This window comes from Schistocerca gregaria, chromosome 1 (assembly GCF_023897955.1).
Source record: "Schistocerca gregaria isolate iqSchGreg1 chromosome 1, iqSchGreg1.2, whole genome shotgun sequence".
Classification (NCBI taxonomy): Eukaryota; Metazoa; Arthropoda; class Insecta; order Orthoptera; family Acrididae; genus Schistocerca; species Schistocerca gregaria.
The window spans coordinates 127093756-127112787 of record NC_064920.1 but is presented as its reverse complement, the minus strand read 5'-3'; the positions used below and the strand labels follow the sequence as shown (position 1 = coordinate 127112787).

The following is a 19032-nucleotide window of genomic DNA, read 5'->3' as shown; positions in this document are numbered from 1 at the left end:
CTCATCAGACAATTCAGGATACAACACATTGCAGAAAACGATCATGCATAACCACAATCAGTTAGAACTATAAACAGCCGCCATTTTCAGGCATCATCAAAGCCATGCCAGAAGACACCGTCTGGTGCTTCTGTGGAGTAATGTATGATATCCGGACGAAATCTACTCTGACAATTAATGTAGTTTTAAGTTATCAATCGAAACAAAAAATGTACATGTAGTAGTTTACTGGCGTAGAGAAAAACAGCCATGAATGCTGTATCAGATTATTACAGAAGTAAATCGAGACCTGCATCGAGATGACGCATAGTTGCCGAAATATATTTGAGTAAAGAATAAATACATTGTGTACCGTAGAAGGCAGAGTTGTTCCATAAGGTCTGTCAGTAAACATTTTTAAAAAGCAAATCTTATTTGCCATCGAACAGAGCAAATCAATTTACACAAATTCAGTAATAAAAGGAGTAGCACTAATAGCTACTGGGCGCGTCCACGGGATACAAGACGCTAATACTCAAGGTCGATGCTGGCCAGTCAGTTAGTTACAGCTTACGTAAGGAAACGACACAGATTATTTGTAAAACAAACAGTATTAACAGTGGACAGGACAGGTCACAATTGTTTCGAACTAAGTTGCAACCGTGGCTATTAATTCCTTCCAAACCTGACCCCAGTCCCAACTCGAAGTTAACACTCAGGATACATTAACAAATCCACAAATCACACCCCGTACAGTCATTTGTATCTGCAGCAGAATATATCTTACAAATAAATTCACGCAGATCAAGGCTCAAGATTTAACAACGATATCAGTAAAATAACTTAAAATTACACCCTATTAGATTATTGTCATGGGGAACCCTATTTACTTTCTGAAACCTCAAGGCGTGCGATAGATATAAAATAACTTATAAGAACGAACTACTAATCATCACAAGATATTATTTCTAGAAATATGATACGTACATGTTCTTCCATCACACTCTCTAGTCGCCATTGTGGCCGGAATATTGGAACAGTTAGGTTCAGCACCCTTTTATCAAGACACCATTTCTTTCAGTTTAGCCGCACAACATTAACGCCTAAGCCTACAGTGGTAACAACTTCAGAACCACAAGCCGCAGTGCCTGCTACGTACACTCATGGCCGTAAATTAAGGATAACTGCAGGATGTGGTGCCACACAACGTGGCACTACACAAAACTGGGGCTAAAAGCATAGGCACATAGGGAACACAGACGACACAGATCTGTAAGTCCACAGTATTGGTGATAAGTTGAGAAAACAGTCCCGAAACATATGTGGTACAAAATGGCACTGTTTCCTGCGCATGTACCCAGACATCAATATGGGATATGATCACCATGCGCACGTACACAGACCGCACAACCGGTTGGCATACTCTGGATCAGGCGGTCGAACAGCTGCTGGGGTGTAGTCTCCCAGTCTTGCACCCGTGCCTGTCGGAGCTTCTGAAGTGTCCTAGGGATTTGAAGACGTGCAGCGATACGTCGACTGAGAGCATCCCAGACGTTCTCGATGGGATTTAGGTATGGAGAAAAGGCAGGCCGCTCCATTCGCCTGATATCTTCTCTTTCATAGTAATGCTCCACGATGGCAGCTCGGTGGGACCGTATATTACCATCCATCAGGAGGAAGGTGGAACCCACTGCACCCCTGAAAAGGCGGACATACTGGTGCGAAATGACGTCCCGATACACCTGACCTCTTACAGTTCCTCTGTAAAAGACGTGCAGGGGTGTACGTGCAACAGTCATAATCCCTCTCCCCACCATCAAACCACAACCTCCGTACAGGTCCCTTTCAAGGACATTAAGGGGTTGGTATCTGGTTCCTGGTTCACGCCAGACGAAAACCCGGCGAGAATCACTGTTCAAACTATACCTCTACTCGTACGTGAACAGAATCTGGGACCATTGTTCCAATGATCATGTACTGTGTCCTCGACACCAGGCTTTACGGGCTCTCCTGTGACCAGGGGTCAGTGGAATGCACCTTGCAGGTCTCCGGGTGAATGGACCATGTCTGTTCAGTCGTCTGTAGACTGTGTGTCTGGAGAAAACTGTTCCAGTGGCTGCGGTAAGGTCCCGAGCAAGGCTACTCCGTGGCCGTCTGCGGGCGCTGATGGTGAGAAATCGGTCTTCTTGTGGTCTTGTACACTGTGGACGTCCCGTACCGTAGCGCCTGGACACGTTTCCTGTCTGCTGGAATCGTTGCATGAATCTTGAGATCACACTTTGTGGCACACGGAGGGCCCGTGCTACGACCTGCTGTGTTTGAACCAGCCTCCAGTCACCCTGGTATTCTACCCCTCATAACGTCATCAATATGTGTTCTTTGAGCCATTTTCAACACACACTTACCATTAGCATGTCTGAAAACGCCTGCACACTTACTCTCTGCATCATACTCTGACATGCACCAACACACCTCTGCGTATGTGGACTGGTGCCAGCGCCACCGTGAGCATGACTGTAGTTACGTCATTAACGGCAACTACCAAACGGAAGACTCCCCGTTAGAGCTCTAAACACATATTCTTATTTAAATCGAACCACACGTGTTCGGAAACGAAACTTCAAACCAGCCAGTATGCAGTCCACAATCTTGGAGAGGGAATACACTCAAAAACCAGATAAATAAATGCAAATGTCGTGTGAGTAGGTCCTCCCGTCGAATAGATCGTTCGCCGGGTGCAAGTCTTTCGATTTGACGCCACTTCGGCGACTTGCGCGTCCAAGTCCAGATTGCTCAAGTCACTTTAGGCAACAGAAAAAAGTACGGTTTTATATGTCCATCCGTGCCAGGAGGTCTGGGGGACAACGGCCGTTCACTATCGCAAGAAAATGAAACGCGTACAGCCGTCCATATGGTGTCATTTATTGTGCAGCTACCAGTTTCGGCACTTCTGTGCACCTTGGTTTACGCAGACCAGTTGTTGGCCACTGATGCATCGTATATGTGGATCGTGATACATCTTTCAGCATCTACTAAGGCCTGAAGATGGTGCACTACAGGCCGAAACTGATAGCTACTCAACAAATGACATCATAAGGACGGCTGCAGGTGTCTCATTTTCTTACAAAACATTCGCTTGTCGTGCACGGTTCCAAAAAGCAGAGAACGAAACTGCGATTTTTCACGGCGTCATATCAAGGGTTCTATCGATCACAGAAATAAGAGGTCAAGTGTTTTGGATAGCCCTTGGTCTGGCGATCATTTGTATACCTATCGGAAGAACTGGCATAATGTAGCTGTGCATGGTCATAACCGGAACATTTCACACGTCCTCCAGCCGTTGCAAACTGAGCAAACCGATTGTTAATTTGCTCAAGTGTGGTCTAGAGTGGAGCTTAGCCGGCTTACAAAAGCATCAGAGGTGATTCCTGGGAAAATCCTGAAAAACACGATTATTGTATATGTACGAAAAGTACCAATTCAGGGGCTGACCACTTCTATAATTTCTATTCATGGCCGATCGTTCAAATTTTTAAAGTTGTTAAGATAATCTTCTCGGGGAACTTCGAACGTTTTTCTATATAACTGTCCCTTATCAACATCCAGAGGTCCAAAGATAATTACAAAAAAAAACCCTAACTGTACATTCTTTAGACCGTTTCATGTTTTCGAAAATCTGTATCCATGATCAAGATACACCCTCAAACTCACGATTTTTGGGTAGCGAAAGCTCTAATTGTGGGGATCGAAACTTCTATAATTTCTATGCATGGTAGGTCGTCGAAATTTTTACCATGTGTTCTTAACGTGATTTTCTCGAGAAACCTTGAAACTATATCATTATCCGTTGCTGCGATCTAGAGGCTCAAAGTTGTGACAGTAATGTACGTAAAATATGTCTGTAATATCCGGTCTGAGGCGTAAATGTAATTTTAACTGACGTACTGAAAATATGTCAGGGGATCTGGGGTTATCGATAGGATCCTGAGGTCACCAAAATATGTATTTAGTGAGCACTTCTTTACAGATAAAACTTTATGACACTCTTTCTCTGTATTATATCCAATTCACGCCTACACAAATATGCCCAAAAATGTACTGCAGTGACAATAAATGGACTAAAAACGGGTTTAACACGTCTGAAAACAACTTTAAATGACTGCCAAAAACTAGATAAACTGGAAATACTGCAATTTGAGTAAAATATTTCTGATAAAATTTTAAAACACGAATCATACTCCGGGCGTTTTCGATGAATTGCAGTCGATGAGAACAATATCCACAAAAAACGTAGAGCAAAAGATTTTGTGTTAATCTTGTATTGTGCGTACTTATTTATTGTTTGTGTGTGTCATAGAATAGAAACTGTCGAAACTGGCGGAGTAAAGAAGGGAACCAGCGGAAAAATGCTCCTGTCGGAGGCCATAAGAGGCGAGTATGTTTCTCTCTGAAAGACTGACAGAAAGGTGGAACCAGCTTCCTCAGTCTTCATTCCGTCTTCCTCGCCAAAAATTTTGAGATGCAAAAATATTTGGATTTTTTTCTGCTGAAAGACGGTAGCAGAGACACAGTGACGGTGTTAGAGAAGAAAATGCCAGTGGAAGGGAAAGAGAGAGAGAGAGGAGACAGTAATGGTAGGTGAGAGAAAGTGGTAGTGAAAGAGAAAGAGAGATGGATGAAGACAAATAATAGTTGGAACCAAAGAGAGAAGCCAATGAGAGACACAGCAGAAAGGGATATGGACGGAGATTGAAGAAGTGGGAGTAGAACAAAGAGGAGACGGTGGAAATGAAAACAGAGTATAGGTTTGAGGGAACCCGCGAACTTTAACACTTAGATACGGGGGAAAGCGCATTTTGGAACTATATTGAAAACACATGGGTATCGACGAAAAAATAAGTTGGAGATTCCAGAATTTTTTTAGCTACCGACACAGTAGCAGTGGGAAAAAAAAACAGACAGTATAAGTGAGATAGTGACAGTGAAATATACTGTAAATCAATGGGATAAAATGAAGACAGTGGTAGATATATATATATATAAACGGTGGCAGTGAGTAGGAGATGCTGAGTATGAAGGCTTAACTAGAAAGAGGGTCTGGGGAAAAGGGTTCAGAATATTCTGTGTTAAAAGAGCGCGAATGTGTTCGCTTGTCAGAATTTTTGGTGAGGTTTGAGGCAGGTGGATCTCCACTTTCCTGTCAGACTCTTTTAAAGACAAACTCATTCGCCTTTTTTTGTGCTCCGACAGGAGCATTTTTCCGCAGGTACTTCATATTCCTTGGAATGTTGTGTTACCGTTCACAAAAGGTTTTTCCTGCTGGAAGTTCAGTTGTATTCGTATATCACTGCAAGCTGTCCTAAATAACTACAGTTCATACTGCGGTGGACGCTAATCCGGATTCCAATACAAATTCTGCCCAGCAATGTACAGCAGAAACGTGGCCCATAGTCAGGCCACCATCAGGGCACATTACCCGTTGCTCCGTCAGCTGACCGCTGCCGGCAGTTTACAAGTACAGCCGGTATCTTCCTGATCGTAGGCTCATAGCGGACTGGTCACCCCGGGCCCTCTCCACAGTAAACACCGCACCGAGCTGAAGATACTCATCACAACTAGAAAGTGTCACCAAGTGGCGCAGAGTTTACAAAGACTCGCTGAAGATGACACATAGGTGCCGAAACATGTCTGAGTAAAAAAGAAATAGCCTACATTGTATTTTGTAGAAGGCAGAGTTTAGTAAAGGCCAAAATTGAGAAGTTCACTTCGTTTCGCTGCTCCGTGTCCCTCACGGCTCTGACAGTCCTCGAGAGTCTTTGTCCAGACTGATAAACATGTTTACAAACTGACAATGCGGGGCTTGTTTGTAAATAACATGCGTGACGGGTGGACGGAAGTGGCTTGAAGGATAAAGTAAGGCCATTACTGCGACTCTTAGAGCGTAATATTACGTGCCTATGCTCGTTGCTTCACACACCTGATCCATTTCTCTATTGGTTGCTCCATTCTGTAAAACTGTCTTCTAGGCATTTAATATGTCCTTGGAGACATTTACTGTGACACGTTTGGTATATCATCTCCAGGAAACTGTGGCAATAAAAAAAGTACAAAAGACATAAATGGAACATGCCAAGATATATGACAAAGAAAAATCAAGCAGTAGCAATAATCCGGATTCAAACGATTTATACGGTTATATTTGACGTACTGCAAAGTTTGTTGTGTCGATATGTCATGTTTTTGGTCTTTGATAGCAGCGCCATCTGACGCCTTCGTGAGTTTACCACGTTCACTAAGCTACTGCCAACGGCGGTTTGGCGAGCGACGTCTCATGGTTAACAGCTTTTGAAGTTGCACTTAAAATGTTCATCTCCCATGAGAGTCTATATTTTACTTGTACTGTTTACTAGTGTGAGCACCTTTCAGCATGAGTTTCGTTCTAGCTGCTACTAGATTTTCCTTTGTTGTATATCCTAACATGTTCTGTTTACGACTTTTGTATTGTGTTTTATTGACACAGTTTTCTAAAGATTATGAATTGTAACGACTCACAACATATAAATTTGTCTGTGACTAATACGTCTCCAATAATTTTGTTAATGCCAACTCGGAATGGGCACGTACTTTAAACAAAGATGAATTTGTCTGAAAAATCGAAAAAACTCTTCTATCACCATTTTCGCATTATTAATTGTTTATTTAGCATGACCAGATTATGGCCTCTCTTAGTCTGACCAGGGCCAATACACACCAAAGATATTAGATGCACAGGAATAATAATAATAATAATAATAATTATTATTATTATTATTATCAATAATGAAGTAGGGAGCCCAAATTATGTCACCTTAGTACTTTAGGACTCGTATAAATCATGAAAGCTTGTGTAAAAGACTACAAATTGTTTTATATATATTCCTAAATTTATGTTCTGCTTATAAGTAAGTTACAGTTAAATCGTTATTCCATGCTAAAGCCAGTATTCGTAATAAATGTTGTTGTTGTTGTTGTTGTTGTTGTCTTCAGTCCTGAGACTGGTTTGATGCAGCTCTCCATGCTACTCTATCCTGTGTAAGCTTCTTCATCTCCCAGTACCTACTGCAACCTACATCCTTAACATGGCAAAAAAAAAAGAAAATATAAAAAAGTGTTCGTAATTACGTAGTCCATGAAAATTCTCAAAAGTGCAATTAGTTTAAATGCATTTTCCGATTATAACATAGCCAGACTCTTTCACTGTCATAAATCACTTGAAGGCCATGAATGAACAATGTTTTAAGCTTTTCAGCTTTCTAAAGATGTATCGCTTATGAATTTGCATGCCTGTGTAGATGAAGAGCATGTTTCCCTATTACAAATAAGCATTTCGTGCAACGAATCACTTTCTCTTCCCTTGCGTTTTCCCATACCAAAAAAATTATATTGATATTAACAATTCAAAATGCCGTCCCCAGGACGAAATTAAGAACATCCGCAGATTTATTATAATCGTAGCTACACCAACGCAGACCAAACCCCTAACTGTAGCGACTCCATACAACACGCTCAACAGACCACGGATTCAGGGCATGCATGCACGCGAAGCTATACAATTGCTATTAGTGGAAACCGTAAATTCCTAGGGGTGCGAAATTAGCTGCGGGGAATATATAAGGACCCTTTACCTTAATAATAATGAAAATAGTCGTTGACAGTAATAATAATAAAATAGAATAGGGCAATAAGTGTAACTAGGTGAGTTTACTACATTTGGAAACGTTTTGTATGATAGAAGGGGAAGGGAGAAAGAAATAGAAGACTGAAAAGACAGTGACAGTGGATGTCAGGACAGAACAGAATTTAGATAAAGAACTCTGCCAACATGGGAGAGCGAAAATTTATGGGGGAGGAACGGACTAAAGAGATTCAACTTCAGACTAGTGTATGGGAAAGATGACTATTGTTATACAAGATGGACCATTAACTGTCTTTAAAGTTTGGAAGGAATTTAATTTCTCTAATTTTTTGAACGAGATTGGTCCAAAATAGTATGAAAGATGGGACCTCAAAATGAACATGACAAAAACTGAATATCTGAAGGTTGATGACAGCATCATAGAGGATCTGGAAGTTGAAGCGATTAATCTCAACGGATGTAAGTCCTTTAAGTACCTGAGGGTTATGATGACATTAAATGGAAAAAGTGAAGGCGACATAAGTGATAAAACAGGGCAGGACAGGAGGGCCCCACGACAACTGAACTCGGTCCTTTGGAAAAACAAAAATTATTAAAAACATCGCTACGTATGGAGCAGACATGTGGATAGTATACAGTTGTCAGCGAAACACGTTTCTTACACTAGAGGTGGACTTTCGAAGACGAAGTTGTGGCATAGCCAGGTTGGCCTGTATAACAAATATCAACATAAGAGGGGTAATGGGTGTCGATCAGTAGACACCAAGAGATGAAAACGCCTAAAATTTTACGGGCATTTGGAAAGCAAGGGCCATAGACAATGGCCAAAGAAAGTGTGGCACTGAACCCCAACGGAAAGAAGAAAGCGGGGAAGACATAGCAGGAGTTGGAGTAGAGAGGTCCGAAACGCGATGGATGTCACATGGCTAACAAGAATGAGACTGATAGGATCGGAAAAAGTGGAAAACGGAAATCGAGAAGCAGCGCCACCTGTAGATTACTCATGCGAAAGTCCTTGTAGAATAGCATCGCCATAGTCCAGTCTGGGGAGTGTTTTTGACTCTACGAACTTCTTTTTATGCTCGAAAGGACATACTTTTTGCACCTCTGCCGTGAACGAAGTGACGCCGACAGTTTCTCACAATCTGCAGTTGTGTTTCCAGTCCAGTCCGCAATCCGTCACTTGCGTTTGACTGTTGTCCGTTTACACGGCACAAACAGTTTCTTCTTCAGATGTTCGGATCGTGCGTTTCTCACGTGTGTCTGTCCAGAGGGCTTGCACCACACATTTGCATGCCACGCATTTGTGTGTTACACATTCGCGTGCTTTGACCAGTCGCGTAGAGAAACGTGTATCGAGTTTATCTGTAGAGTGGAAAGCGTTCCGAATTATGTCTGTAGAGTGTTCCGTAATATTCAATCCGCAATGTGGATGTTCTGTATTGCGTCTGCGCAAGTGCGCCAAACAGGACACCTATCTACTCGTAACACATTTGCCTCTCTTGACTGCTATTTCGATAAAATTTCTGACGTTTCACGCTCTGTTTTCTCCTGCCAGTTAGCACAAGCGCTTTGCACAGACGTAAACTGCTGAAATGACGCTTTCGCAACACTTACGTATCTGGGAACGAGTGTTTAATTGGATTCGAGGCACGAGGGAACTAAAGAAGAAGTATATGAAACTAGAAACGTAAATATACTGTAAAACAATAACAAAACGATGACCAAAATAAAGGAAGGATAATAGAAAGGGCATAACTTTGGACATCTGTAAAATCACAATATGGTGCTAGTAATATTCAGTTTCCTCTTCGGTAATTTGTCCATAAGATTAAGAATTGTTGCACTCTTCGAAAGTAAGTCTCCAGACGTCACCAGTGTGTGAGGAGGATTCCTTACATGACGTACTGCATCGTTCAAACGATCGCAGGCATGACCAGTTCGCGTCAGCAGATACTGCAAGCCGTTCCATACCGTTATTCCTCTCTCCTGGAGGAAAGTGATCACAAGGTGAATGGATGTAGTGTGCTCGTGTAGTATCGTCTTTAAAGACGCGCCCATCGCTGAAATATCGACTTTGGGACAGAAAGAATAGGTATCCCAATACTGCACAACCGTCATCATACCCATGGCAGAACGAGAAAGGAAGCAAGGAAGGAAGGAAGGAAGATTAATGTTTAGCCCACCGTCGACAACGAAGTCGTTAAAGACATAATACAAGCTCTGATTATGTCAAGGATAGAGAAGGAAATTGGCTGTGACCTTTCAAAGAAACCATCGCGGAATTTGCCTGGAGATTTAGGGAAATCACAAAAATCCTGAAGCTGCCTTTTCGGACGTGGATCCGAAACGTCGTCCTCTGGAATGCGAGTCTAAATGTGGTTAGGTCATATCTGACGAAAATATATTTTTGATCCGTCGATCAACGATTTTAAAATCATCTTTTTTAATTTCCCCATTTTCTGTGATGCTTGTTTATGTTCTATATTTTTTTTTACCTTACAATTTTCTCCTGTAAAGATGATTGTAATAATCGAAATTGGTAGAGAATAATCGTACAATTGTACAGCTGATGCCACAAATATTCTTTTTTCAAGATATTACCTGCAAGCTGTACCATGTCGTCAGCTAATTTTGTGCAGATGATCTTCCGGCCTCCTACCTTCTCCGGTTTTATTGTCTTCATTATCAAGCCTTCGGCACATATGATAAACAGAGGTTGTGGAGGAGGACAACCCTGTCTTACTCTTCTTACAATTTCAATACCAATCTGTCATACTATTTCTTAGTTTCGTCATTGCTTTCTGCCTTGTATATAACTGCCAACAGTCAGGTAACAACGAAATCCTTAACTCTTTGGTGAACAGAAACTGGCGCCATTGATCGAGCTTCCACACACGTTGTTCCCACATCAAAGTACATCATGCGCCATGGGCCTGGGGGATTTAAAAATGAAAGAACGGCGCAAAGTTGTTAGGCATCTGGCCCATCGGGCTTACACCGGCTGGTGACAGTCCAAACGTCTACGGATCATGTGCAGGCGTCGTTGAAAGGCGATGCACACAACAGTGATAGTACAGCCTGTTCGGAAATTCCGATTACAAACTTCTAGGCCTTGAAGAGGGGAGTGAGTCCATAATAATTTGAATAGGAACCCATGCCCGGTAACGTGTTCCAATGACTCTGCAGAGCGTCAAAGTTATAGGAGCAGCCGCCTGTAAATGTATGTATACAGGGTGTTTCCGTAATATGGTGCAAAAATTTAATAGGATATAGAGGATGTTCCAGTGCACAATTTGAGGTAGGGAACCTGGAATCGGAGAAGCCAGCTTAGGGAGACAACAGGAATAAAATCGCATTTCTATGAGCTTTTATTATTTACAGTAGCTAAGTCCAAATACCATCATAGACACAATGAAAGTACCATTTGTACTGTATCTTACAAAATGTTCTGAAACTGACGGCCATCAGCCTCAATGCAAACATGACATCGGGCAACAAGATGCTGACAAGCTCTGACAAATATCCTTGGAGTGTTTCGAATCACATCACAGGTAGCTACAATTCTGGTAACTAATTCCCTCTCCGCATCCAGTGGGGTCCCTTACATAAATAACTTAAGATCTCCCCATAGATTATAATCAATGGGATTGGGATCAAGTGACATCGCAGGCCATGGAATAGGACGTCGACTTCCGATCCAGCGACCAGGAAACATTGTAACGGTACTGCTCCTTCGGTTGTACTGTACGTCTCTGAATAGCACTGAGTAATGAATGGGTCTGTCATTGATTCATATCACGTTCTGTCATGGGGCAAAGTAAATACGATAGAGCAGAGCCGCCTTGAGGACAAGTAAAGTAAACAAAACATGCATCATGAGTTCCTCGTAATCAGGCTCGTCCTCCTTGTTTCGTTGCAGGAAATAATGGACATGTAGATAAACAGCACAGTACATGGATGCTTGTACGCATGTTAGTTGTCAATAAACTGAAAACAGTAATGCTGACAAAGCGATAGACAAGTTTACTGCCATGTCTTCTTAAGCTGGCTTCTCCGACCTCAGGCTCCCTGCCTCAAATTGTTCAGTGGAGCATTCTCTATGACCTGTTACATTTATGCACGCTCTTATGGAAACACCCTGTGTAAAGGGTGATTGCGTCATGATGTTACAAACTTTCAAGGATAGTGGAGGAGGAGAAATGTATTAGTTTCAGGTGAGGGTCCGTATACCTATGACACTGGAATAGATTTACCGGTACTATTGTTGCTAAGATTCTAGGGTAGGCAACTTCCAGAGATGGCAGTATAGAACAAAACAAGAAAAAATGTCCAGTGAACACGGGACCTAAATACATACCTCAAGAGTTATGAGCACTTGTTCAAAAGTATAGATGTGTTCATACAAGCGAAAATACAAGTGTCCATAGCACCTGAGGTATGCATTTTAGAGACCATGTTTACTCTACATTTTTTCTTGTTTTGGTCCGTACTACCACCTCTGAAAGCTGTAGACCCCTACATTCTCAGCAACAACCGTATCGGTACACGTATTCCAATATCAAAGGTATCAGAATGATTTTCGCTTGTAATTTTCGACTCGCTCGACAGGGTCCCTAATCTCAAATTGATACATTTATCCGTCTCGATTATACCTGACAATTTGTAACATCGTCACCGAGTCACCCTTTATATTCACACATTTACAGGCGCCTGCACCTATAACCCTGACGCTCTGTAGCTTCGTGGATTGACGTTTCCAGACACGGGTTCCCAGTCAAAATATTATGAACTAACTCCTATCTACGAGTTCTAGAAGTTAGTAACGGTAATTTCCGAACACCCTGCGTAGACATGGATGGCAAAGTGGCAGTGCCAGACGAGTGTGTATCGCAACCATCAAAAAGCGTCGTGTTTATCTCTTCCGTAACCATTATACGACTCTGAGTATCCACCATTTTAGAGAGACTGATAATGTAATTACTTATTGATACGAGATAGTTGTTAAGATTTAATTCCGACTTGTTCACGAAAAATCTTAGCCGCGGTTCCGAAATGTGCTAACAGTCTTACTCTTTTTTTTCTTCAGCATTTTATGTAGAAAACACATGTTACAACCGCCTAAGATGGATAAAAAAATAAACAACTGGTTGTAGTGATTATATCACACCTCTACAAGCTGACAGCGATCGTTCCTACACGTACATGTTGTTTCCCTGTTTGATTTTTCGCAGTTGACTGCGGCAATGGCGTCTCACCCGGGCCGACTGAAGCGCAAGGAGCAGCTTGGGGACAGCCGATCCAGCCCTGCTCCCAGAAAAGGTTCGTGCATGCACAGCGTAGTTACTTTGTCCTTGAAAGTTCGCAGATCTACTGGTTAACAGTTCAGACCAGGGAAGCTGTTCGGCATGAGCACTGGGCCGTGACAACTAGACCTAAGGCTGGTCCATCTCATTATACCAATTTGTTGTATTAATTTGGTACATGGTCCGCGTACCAACGTTATGAGATTCCTGGAAGAAAACGGTCTAGTGACACATAACCAGCACAGACTCAAAAAATATTTTGTCCATAAGATATAAGGGGTGCTATCGACAGGATGTCTCAAGTTGATTATGTATGCCTATATTTCAGTGAGGATTTTGACACTTTCTCTCAAAATGCTTCTAACTAAATTGCGTTACCTTTAGATACAGTCCCACCTATGAAACTGGACACTTGGTTTCCACTCAGGAATGTTTTAGTGAACTCTCGCATCCAGTGAAACTGAAATTATAGCTGACGTTCCTCAAGGAAGTGTATAGGCCCTTTGTTGTTTCTCATCTACACCAGTGGTTCCTAAACTTTCTGACACCATTACCCCTGAGTGCGAACAGATATTAGCTAATTCCTCCAGCCCCGCCTCTCCCAACATCATTAATAGCAACGCCTAACTGTCCCTTAGAATGAAAAAGAATTTTCTTTGAATGTTTTTATTTTTAAAATGACGGAAAATAAACGATATTTAATTTTTGCAGATGTTTCTTTAAACAACTCATGAGTCAGTGAGACGAGTGGTAGTGCATATTTATAGCAACCGTTTGACACAGTGACTAGCTTTGCGCTCGCTGCTTCGCTCCCGTTTATGTAGCAATAACATCAAAAATAATTTAATAAGCTTACTAAAAATTAATCTATTAATGATCCGTTTCGTTTTCTATTTATAGCTCAAGTTCCATCGAACTGTGTAGCTTGGCATGATACGTCATGAGAGAGTTACCTCCGTTTGGAAGCTTCACACAATAGTGTATTTAAATCAGAATGATCATGTAGCATGTAGCGAAGGGAGACCGATTACTGTCTTTTACTGGCAAAACTCTTAGGAGATGCAACAAAACCACTAAAAGGGAACTGCTAAGTACGTATGTAGGTGTAGGGTTTGGTGTTTAAAATTGTTCAGAGCCCGTATCCGACATTAACCACAGCAGATGTAAATTAACAAACACACTTTTTGCAGGGTGGTTATGATTAAATTTTCTCGAGTTCAGGCAGTGTAGATGCAAAACTATTTACTATATGTGTATCCAACTTTGCAGGAACGATGTTCAGACTGTGCCCTATATTACACGCGCTCTAAGCAGCGTTAGCGTTGACTTGCCATTAGGCGTCGGTTCCCTCACAGGCGGAGTGCAAGCAGATCTCCCAATTTGCAGCATTGTTCCCAGAGATGGTCGGGGTCCTTTGGTTTGCAGCCGACTGGAGAGTCGACCTTGTGACGGCCTTGGCTGCAGATTTATAGAACTGCGTTATCGAATGGGGATTTGCAGGACCACTTGATAGGTCAACTGTGTACCACACGAAGCAGTTACTCGCGAAGCAGAATACTTGTGGAGTACACATGAGGTTTTCTTAGGCTAGATGGTAGTTTGTGGTGCTTAGATGAACACTCACCAGTCGATATGACGCAAGGAAAGTAAAACGGCGATCAGAATGAAGACACGTCGACTGTCATAATTTTATCAGTAAACTGTCAAAATATTCGTAATAAAGTTTCTGAATATGCTGCCCTCCAGGAAATTTCTCGCTCTCAAATTCTTCTTGGGATCGAGAGCTGGCTGAAACCAGAAATGGAAACCTCTGAGATAAGTAGCGAGCCGTGGAACGTATATCGGAAAGACAGATTAGAGGCCATAGGAGGGGGGGGTGTTCATTGCAGTTAACAAAAATATTGTCTCTATTGAGGCCGAAGTTGAGTGTGATAATGAAGTTATCTGGTCACGCATAACAGGTGTACGTGAAAACAACTGAACTGTTTGATGTTGCTACGGGCCACCCGATTCTGCTGCGACAGTTCTAGAGTCATTAGACAAAGTCTTCAGTCAATAGCACGTAAATATCCAGATCATGCAACACTAGTTGGAGGCAATGTTAACCAGCCGAGTATAGCCTGAGACGCCTGTTGATTAATTGGGCGGGGGGTTACAGACAGTCATGCGAAATACTTTTGAACACATTTTCTGAAAACTGTCTTGAGCAGCTAGCTCGGCCGCCCACACGCATTGGAAACATCTAAAATCTTGAAGCTACAAATAGGCCGGATCTTATCGACAATGTCATTACAGAAACGAGGATTAGCAATGATGATGCTATTATAGCAACTATGATTACGAAAGTTGATAAATCAGTCAAGAAGGCTAGGAGAGTGTTTCCGTTAGATAGAGGAAAAAAGCAGTTGTTAGCCTCTCACTTAGACGGTGAACTGACACCACTTCGTCCCAGTAAGATAAATGTAGAGGAATTATGGGCAAAGTTTAAGCAGTGTAAATCGTGATCTGGAGACTAATGTCACTAGTGAGTGGATAAAGGATGGAAAAGACCATCATGGTTTAACAACGAAATTCTGAGGATGCTGAAGAAGAGAGGCTGTTGCCGTCTCGGTTCACTTTCACCTTCATTACATTATCAATAATCTAAAAAGAGTTGTGGTCTTCAGTTCGAGGGAGAGTTTGATGCAGCTCCCTACAGTAGTCTGTTCTCCGCAGGTCTCTTCATCTCTGCATAATTACAGCAACATGCATCCATCTGGACCCACTTACTGTATTCCTCCCTTGGTCTCCTTCCAGAAATTTTACGCCTCGCTCTTCCCTCTATTATCAAATCGACGATTCGTTCATACGTGGGGATGTGTCCTACAAAGTGATCACTTCAATTAGTCAAATCGTGCTATAAATATTTATCCCCAATTCTGTTCAGTAACTCTTCATGATTTATCCGATCTACCCATCTAACCTTCAACATTCTTGTGTAGTACCACATCCCAAAAGCTTCTGTTCTCTTCTTGTCCGAACAGCTTACAGTCCACGTTCCACTTCTGTACAAGACCACGCGCCAACAAACCCCTGCAGAAAAAGATTCCTAACACAAAAAATTATATTTGATGCTAACAAATTAATCTTTTTCATAAACGGTTTTCAGTGCGCAATTAATATTCTCTCTACTTCTGGCATTGAAGCAACAAACGGAAATTTTGCAAGGCTGTGTTTATTTTGCCACAAAATAGTATAAACAGGTCACAGCCAAGTGGAAACAATTCAAAGAACAAAGAACGTAAACAACTGCAATGGGCATAACGGCAGACAAAAGTATTGATCGTTTTTCTCAACAACGGATTTGAACACACATTCCGACAACTGGTTAATGTGTTCAGTATGTAGTGTGACCACCTCTGACAGCAATACAGGCCTGACAACGACGGAACATGTTGTGAATGATGTCATCAGTCTCGTGTTGAGGCACCAGCGCCCATTCTTCTTGCAGATCTGCTCGCTCTCTTGAACAGTGGTTGGTGAATGCTGACGTGATGCATCCCGTCTCCCTAGTGCATGCCAGACGCAGTCTATGGGATTCTAATCGGGAGAACGAGCAGGCCACGCCATGCTTGCAGTAACTTCCGTTCCCAATGAAACATCAGCCATCTGTGCTTTATGAGGTCGTCCATCACTACGAAGTCTGGGCCCCCAGCATCTCGCAACAACGGCACATGAGCTCCGATGATCTCGTCAAGATACGGGACACCAATTACACCTTGCTGATTCACCTGTACAAGTCCATGAACAGGTGTTCGAATGGTCAACATAATCGCTGCCAACATCATTAGGGATCCTCCTCGGTATCGGTCTCTTTCCACAATGTTTGGGTCCCACTATCCTGTTCCACGTTCCTTCCAGATGCGAATCCGCCGTGAATCAGTCCCTATACGAAATCGGGACTCATCTGTGAAAATAACATTGGCCCACTGTTCGAACGTGCAGATTTATGTTGAAGACTCCACTCTAGACCTTTCCTTCTGTGAAGACGTGTCACGCACAGTATATCTCCGACATAAAGGCCACTCTACCGAAGCCTTCTGTTCATCATTTGCCTCAATACAAAACGTCCAGTGAGTGCTGTAAGGTCATATGCCAGTTACCGTACAGTAATAACGTCTTGTCCTTACAGCCAAATAACGGTCGTCTCTTTCTGATGCAATACGTGATCGGCGCTGTCATAGTCTTCGGGAGACAGTTTCGGTCTCTATAAACTCTCACCACATCCGAGAAGCAACTGCACGATTCGCATCAACCCACTGGACCACAACAGTTTGAGGCTGGCTGCTTCCGTTCTTCCTATGGCCCTCCACCGCAGAGAGTCTGGCAGGCATCTTCTCTGTGCCTGCTGTACCGTCTGTGACTGTGTACACGGCGATTGTGGATGTGGTTTTACCAGGATAACACTAAACCATTTAGGTAACAATCAACAGTCGAGATCAAATGGTTCAAATGGCTCTGAGCGCTATGGGACTTAACTTCTGAGGTCATCAGTCCCGTACAACTTAGAACTACTTAAACCTAACTAACCTAAGGACATCATACACATCTATGCGCGAGACCGTAGCGGTCGCGCGGTTCCAGACTGTAGCACCTAGAACCGCTCGGCCACTCCGGCCGGCACAGTCGAGATCACAATAATATTTGTTTGTTTACCGGTTTCGGCTTATGTTGATGCTATCTTCAGAATTTTTGCCCTTCTATGGATGGCGCTGGCGGCTCGTCGGTTTTCTCGTGACACCACTGGACGAGCCGCCATCACCATCCACAGGGGGACAAAAATTCAAGATGGCATCAACATAAGCCGAAACCGGTAAATAAACAAATATTATTGAGGTCTCGACTGTTGATTGTAACCTAAACATTGAACCAGGTCGCTGCACTCCTTAGACAATGTTCTGTAGGAGAATGACTAACCCGTTTGACATGTGTCCTGACGTCGGCGTCGGCGTCGTTGTCCGCTGACCAGAGTGCTATCTTTCGTGCAGAACACGATCGTACTGCCACCTGTTGACAGTTTGGTTTACTTTATCGTGAATTAGACATAGGAAGAAGGAAATAGCGGTTTGTTGCTTTAATTTTAGACATTAGTGCATTTTGATATTCAAATAGCTATAGTCTAATTTTGTACCTAATTATGTCAGCATCATCGGATTTAATTCGACTGTATTTCATTGCCATTTTTACTTTTGTTTGTGTTTACCCTCTTTTCGAACCATCATCCATTCCGTTTATGTCACTTTTCAAGTCCTTTGCCGTTTCTGACAGTATTAAATATTAGGGCAAAGAACAAAGTTTTCCTTTCTTTTCCCTTAACTTTTATGTTCTTTTCAGAATTTCTACTTGATTTCTACTCTAGTTAAATGTACAGACTGAATGACATCGAGGAGAAACTATTATTCCGTCTGACTTCCTTCGCAACTTCGGCTTCCCTTTCGCGTCCTTCGGCTCTAATGGTATGAATTGCAGAGACTGTATTGCAATCAGTATTGCCAAAAGCTTTCTGTGATTCTGCACAACCTATAAACAGCGGTCTCTTCAGTCTGTATTCTAAGATAAATCCTATGGTCAGTATTGCCTCGTATGTACTTCATTTCTTCCGGACCCAAACGTATCTCCTCGACATGGGCTTCGACCAGTTTTGCTTTCTTCTGTCAACACCTGCTTTCTTTGGAATTGGTGATGTTACATTCTTCTTAAAGTCTGAGGGTATTTTGCCTCTTTCACACATCTTACATACCAGCTGGAAAAGTTTTACCGTGATGTGTTCTACCAAGAATAAATCTGAGGGAAAGTCCTTTACTCCACGGGCTTCTCGCAATATCATATCTCCCATGTTATCTTCACCTACTTCATCTCTTTCTGTAAGATTGTCTCCAATTCCCTTCTACATACTCTGACGGAAAAAATCGCAACAGCAAAAAATAATTAATGTAGAGTAGTGAAATTTCTGGAATGCATTTGTCCATGTAACATATTTAAGGAATTAACGGTGCAAGATCACAGGTTAATGTAAGCGCGAGATAAGCCATT

The 19032-nt window shown here is 42.4% G+C and overlaps 1 protein-coding gene across 1 annotated transcript in view; it reads left to right on the top strand.

The window, feature by feature from the left end:
• The window catches only part of LOC126327281 (uncharacterized), a 122733-nt gene that overhangs the window by 9934 nt on the left and 93767 nt on the right, over positions 1-19032 (top strand). Inside the window, exon 2 of the mRNA XM_049995917.1 lies at positions 12889-12976. Coding sequence (XP_049851874.1) covers positions 12889-12976 — 88 coding nt within the window. The remainder of the gene's footprint in view (positions 1-12888; positions 12977-19032) is intronic.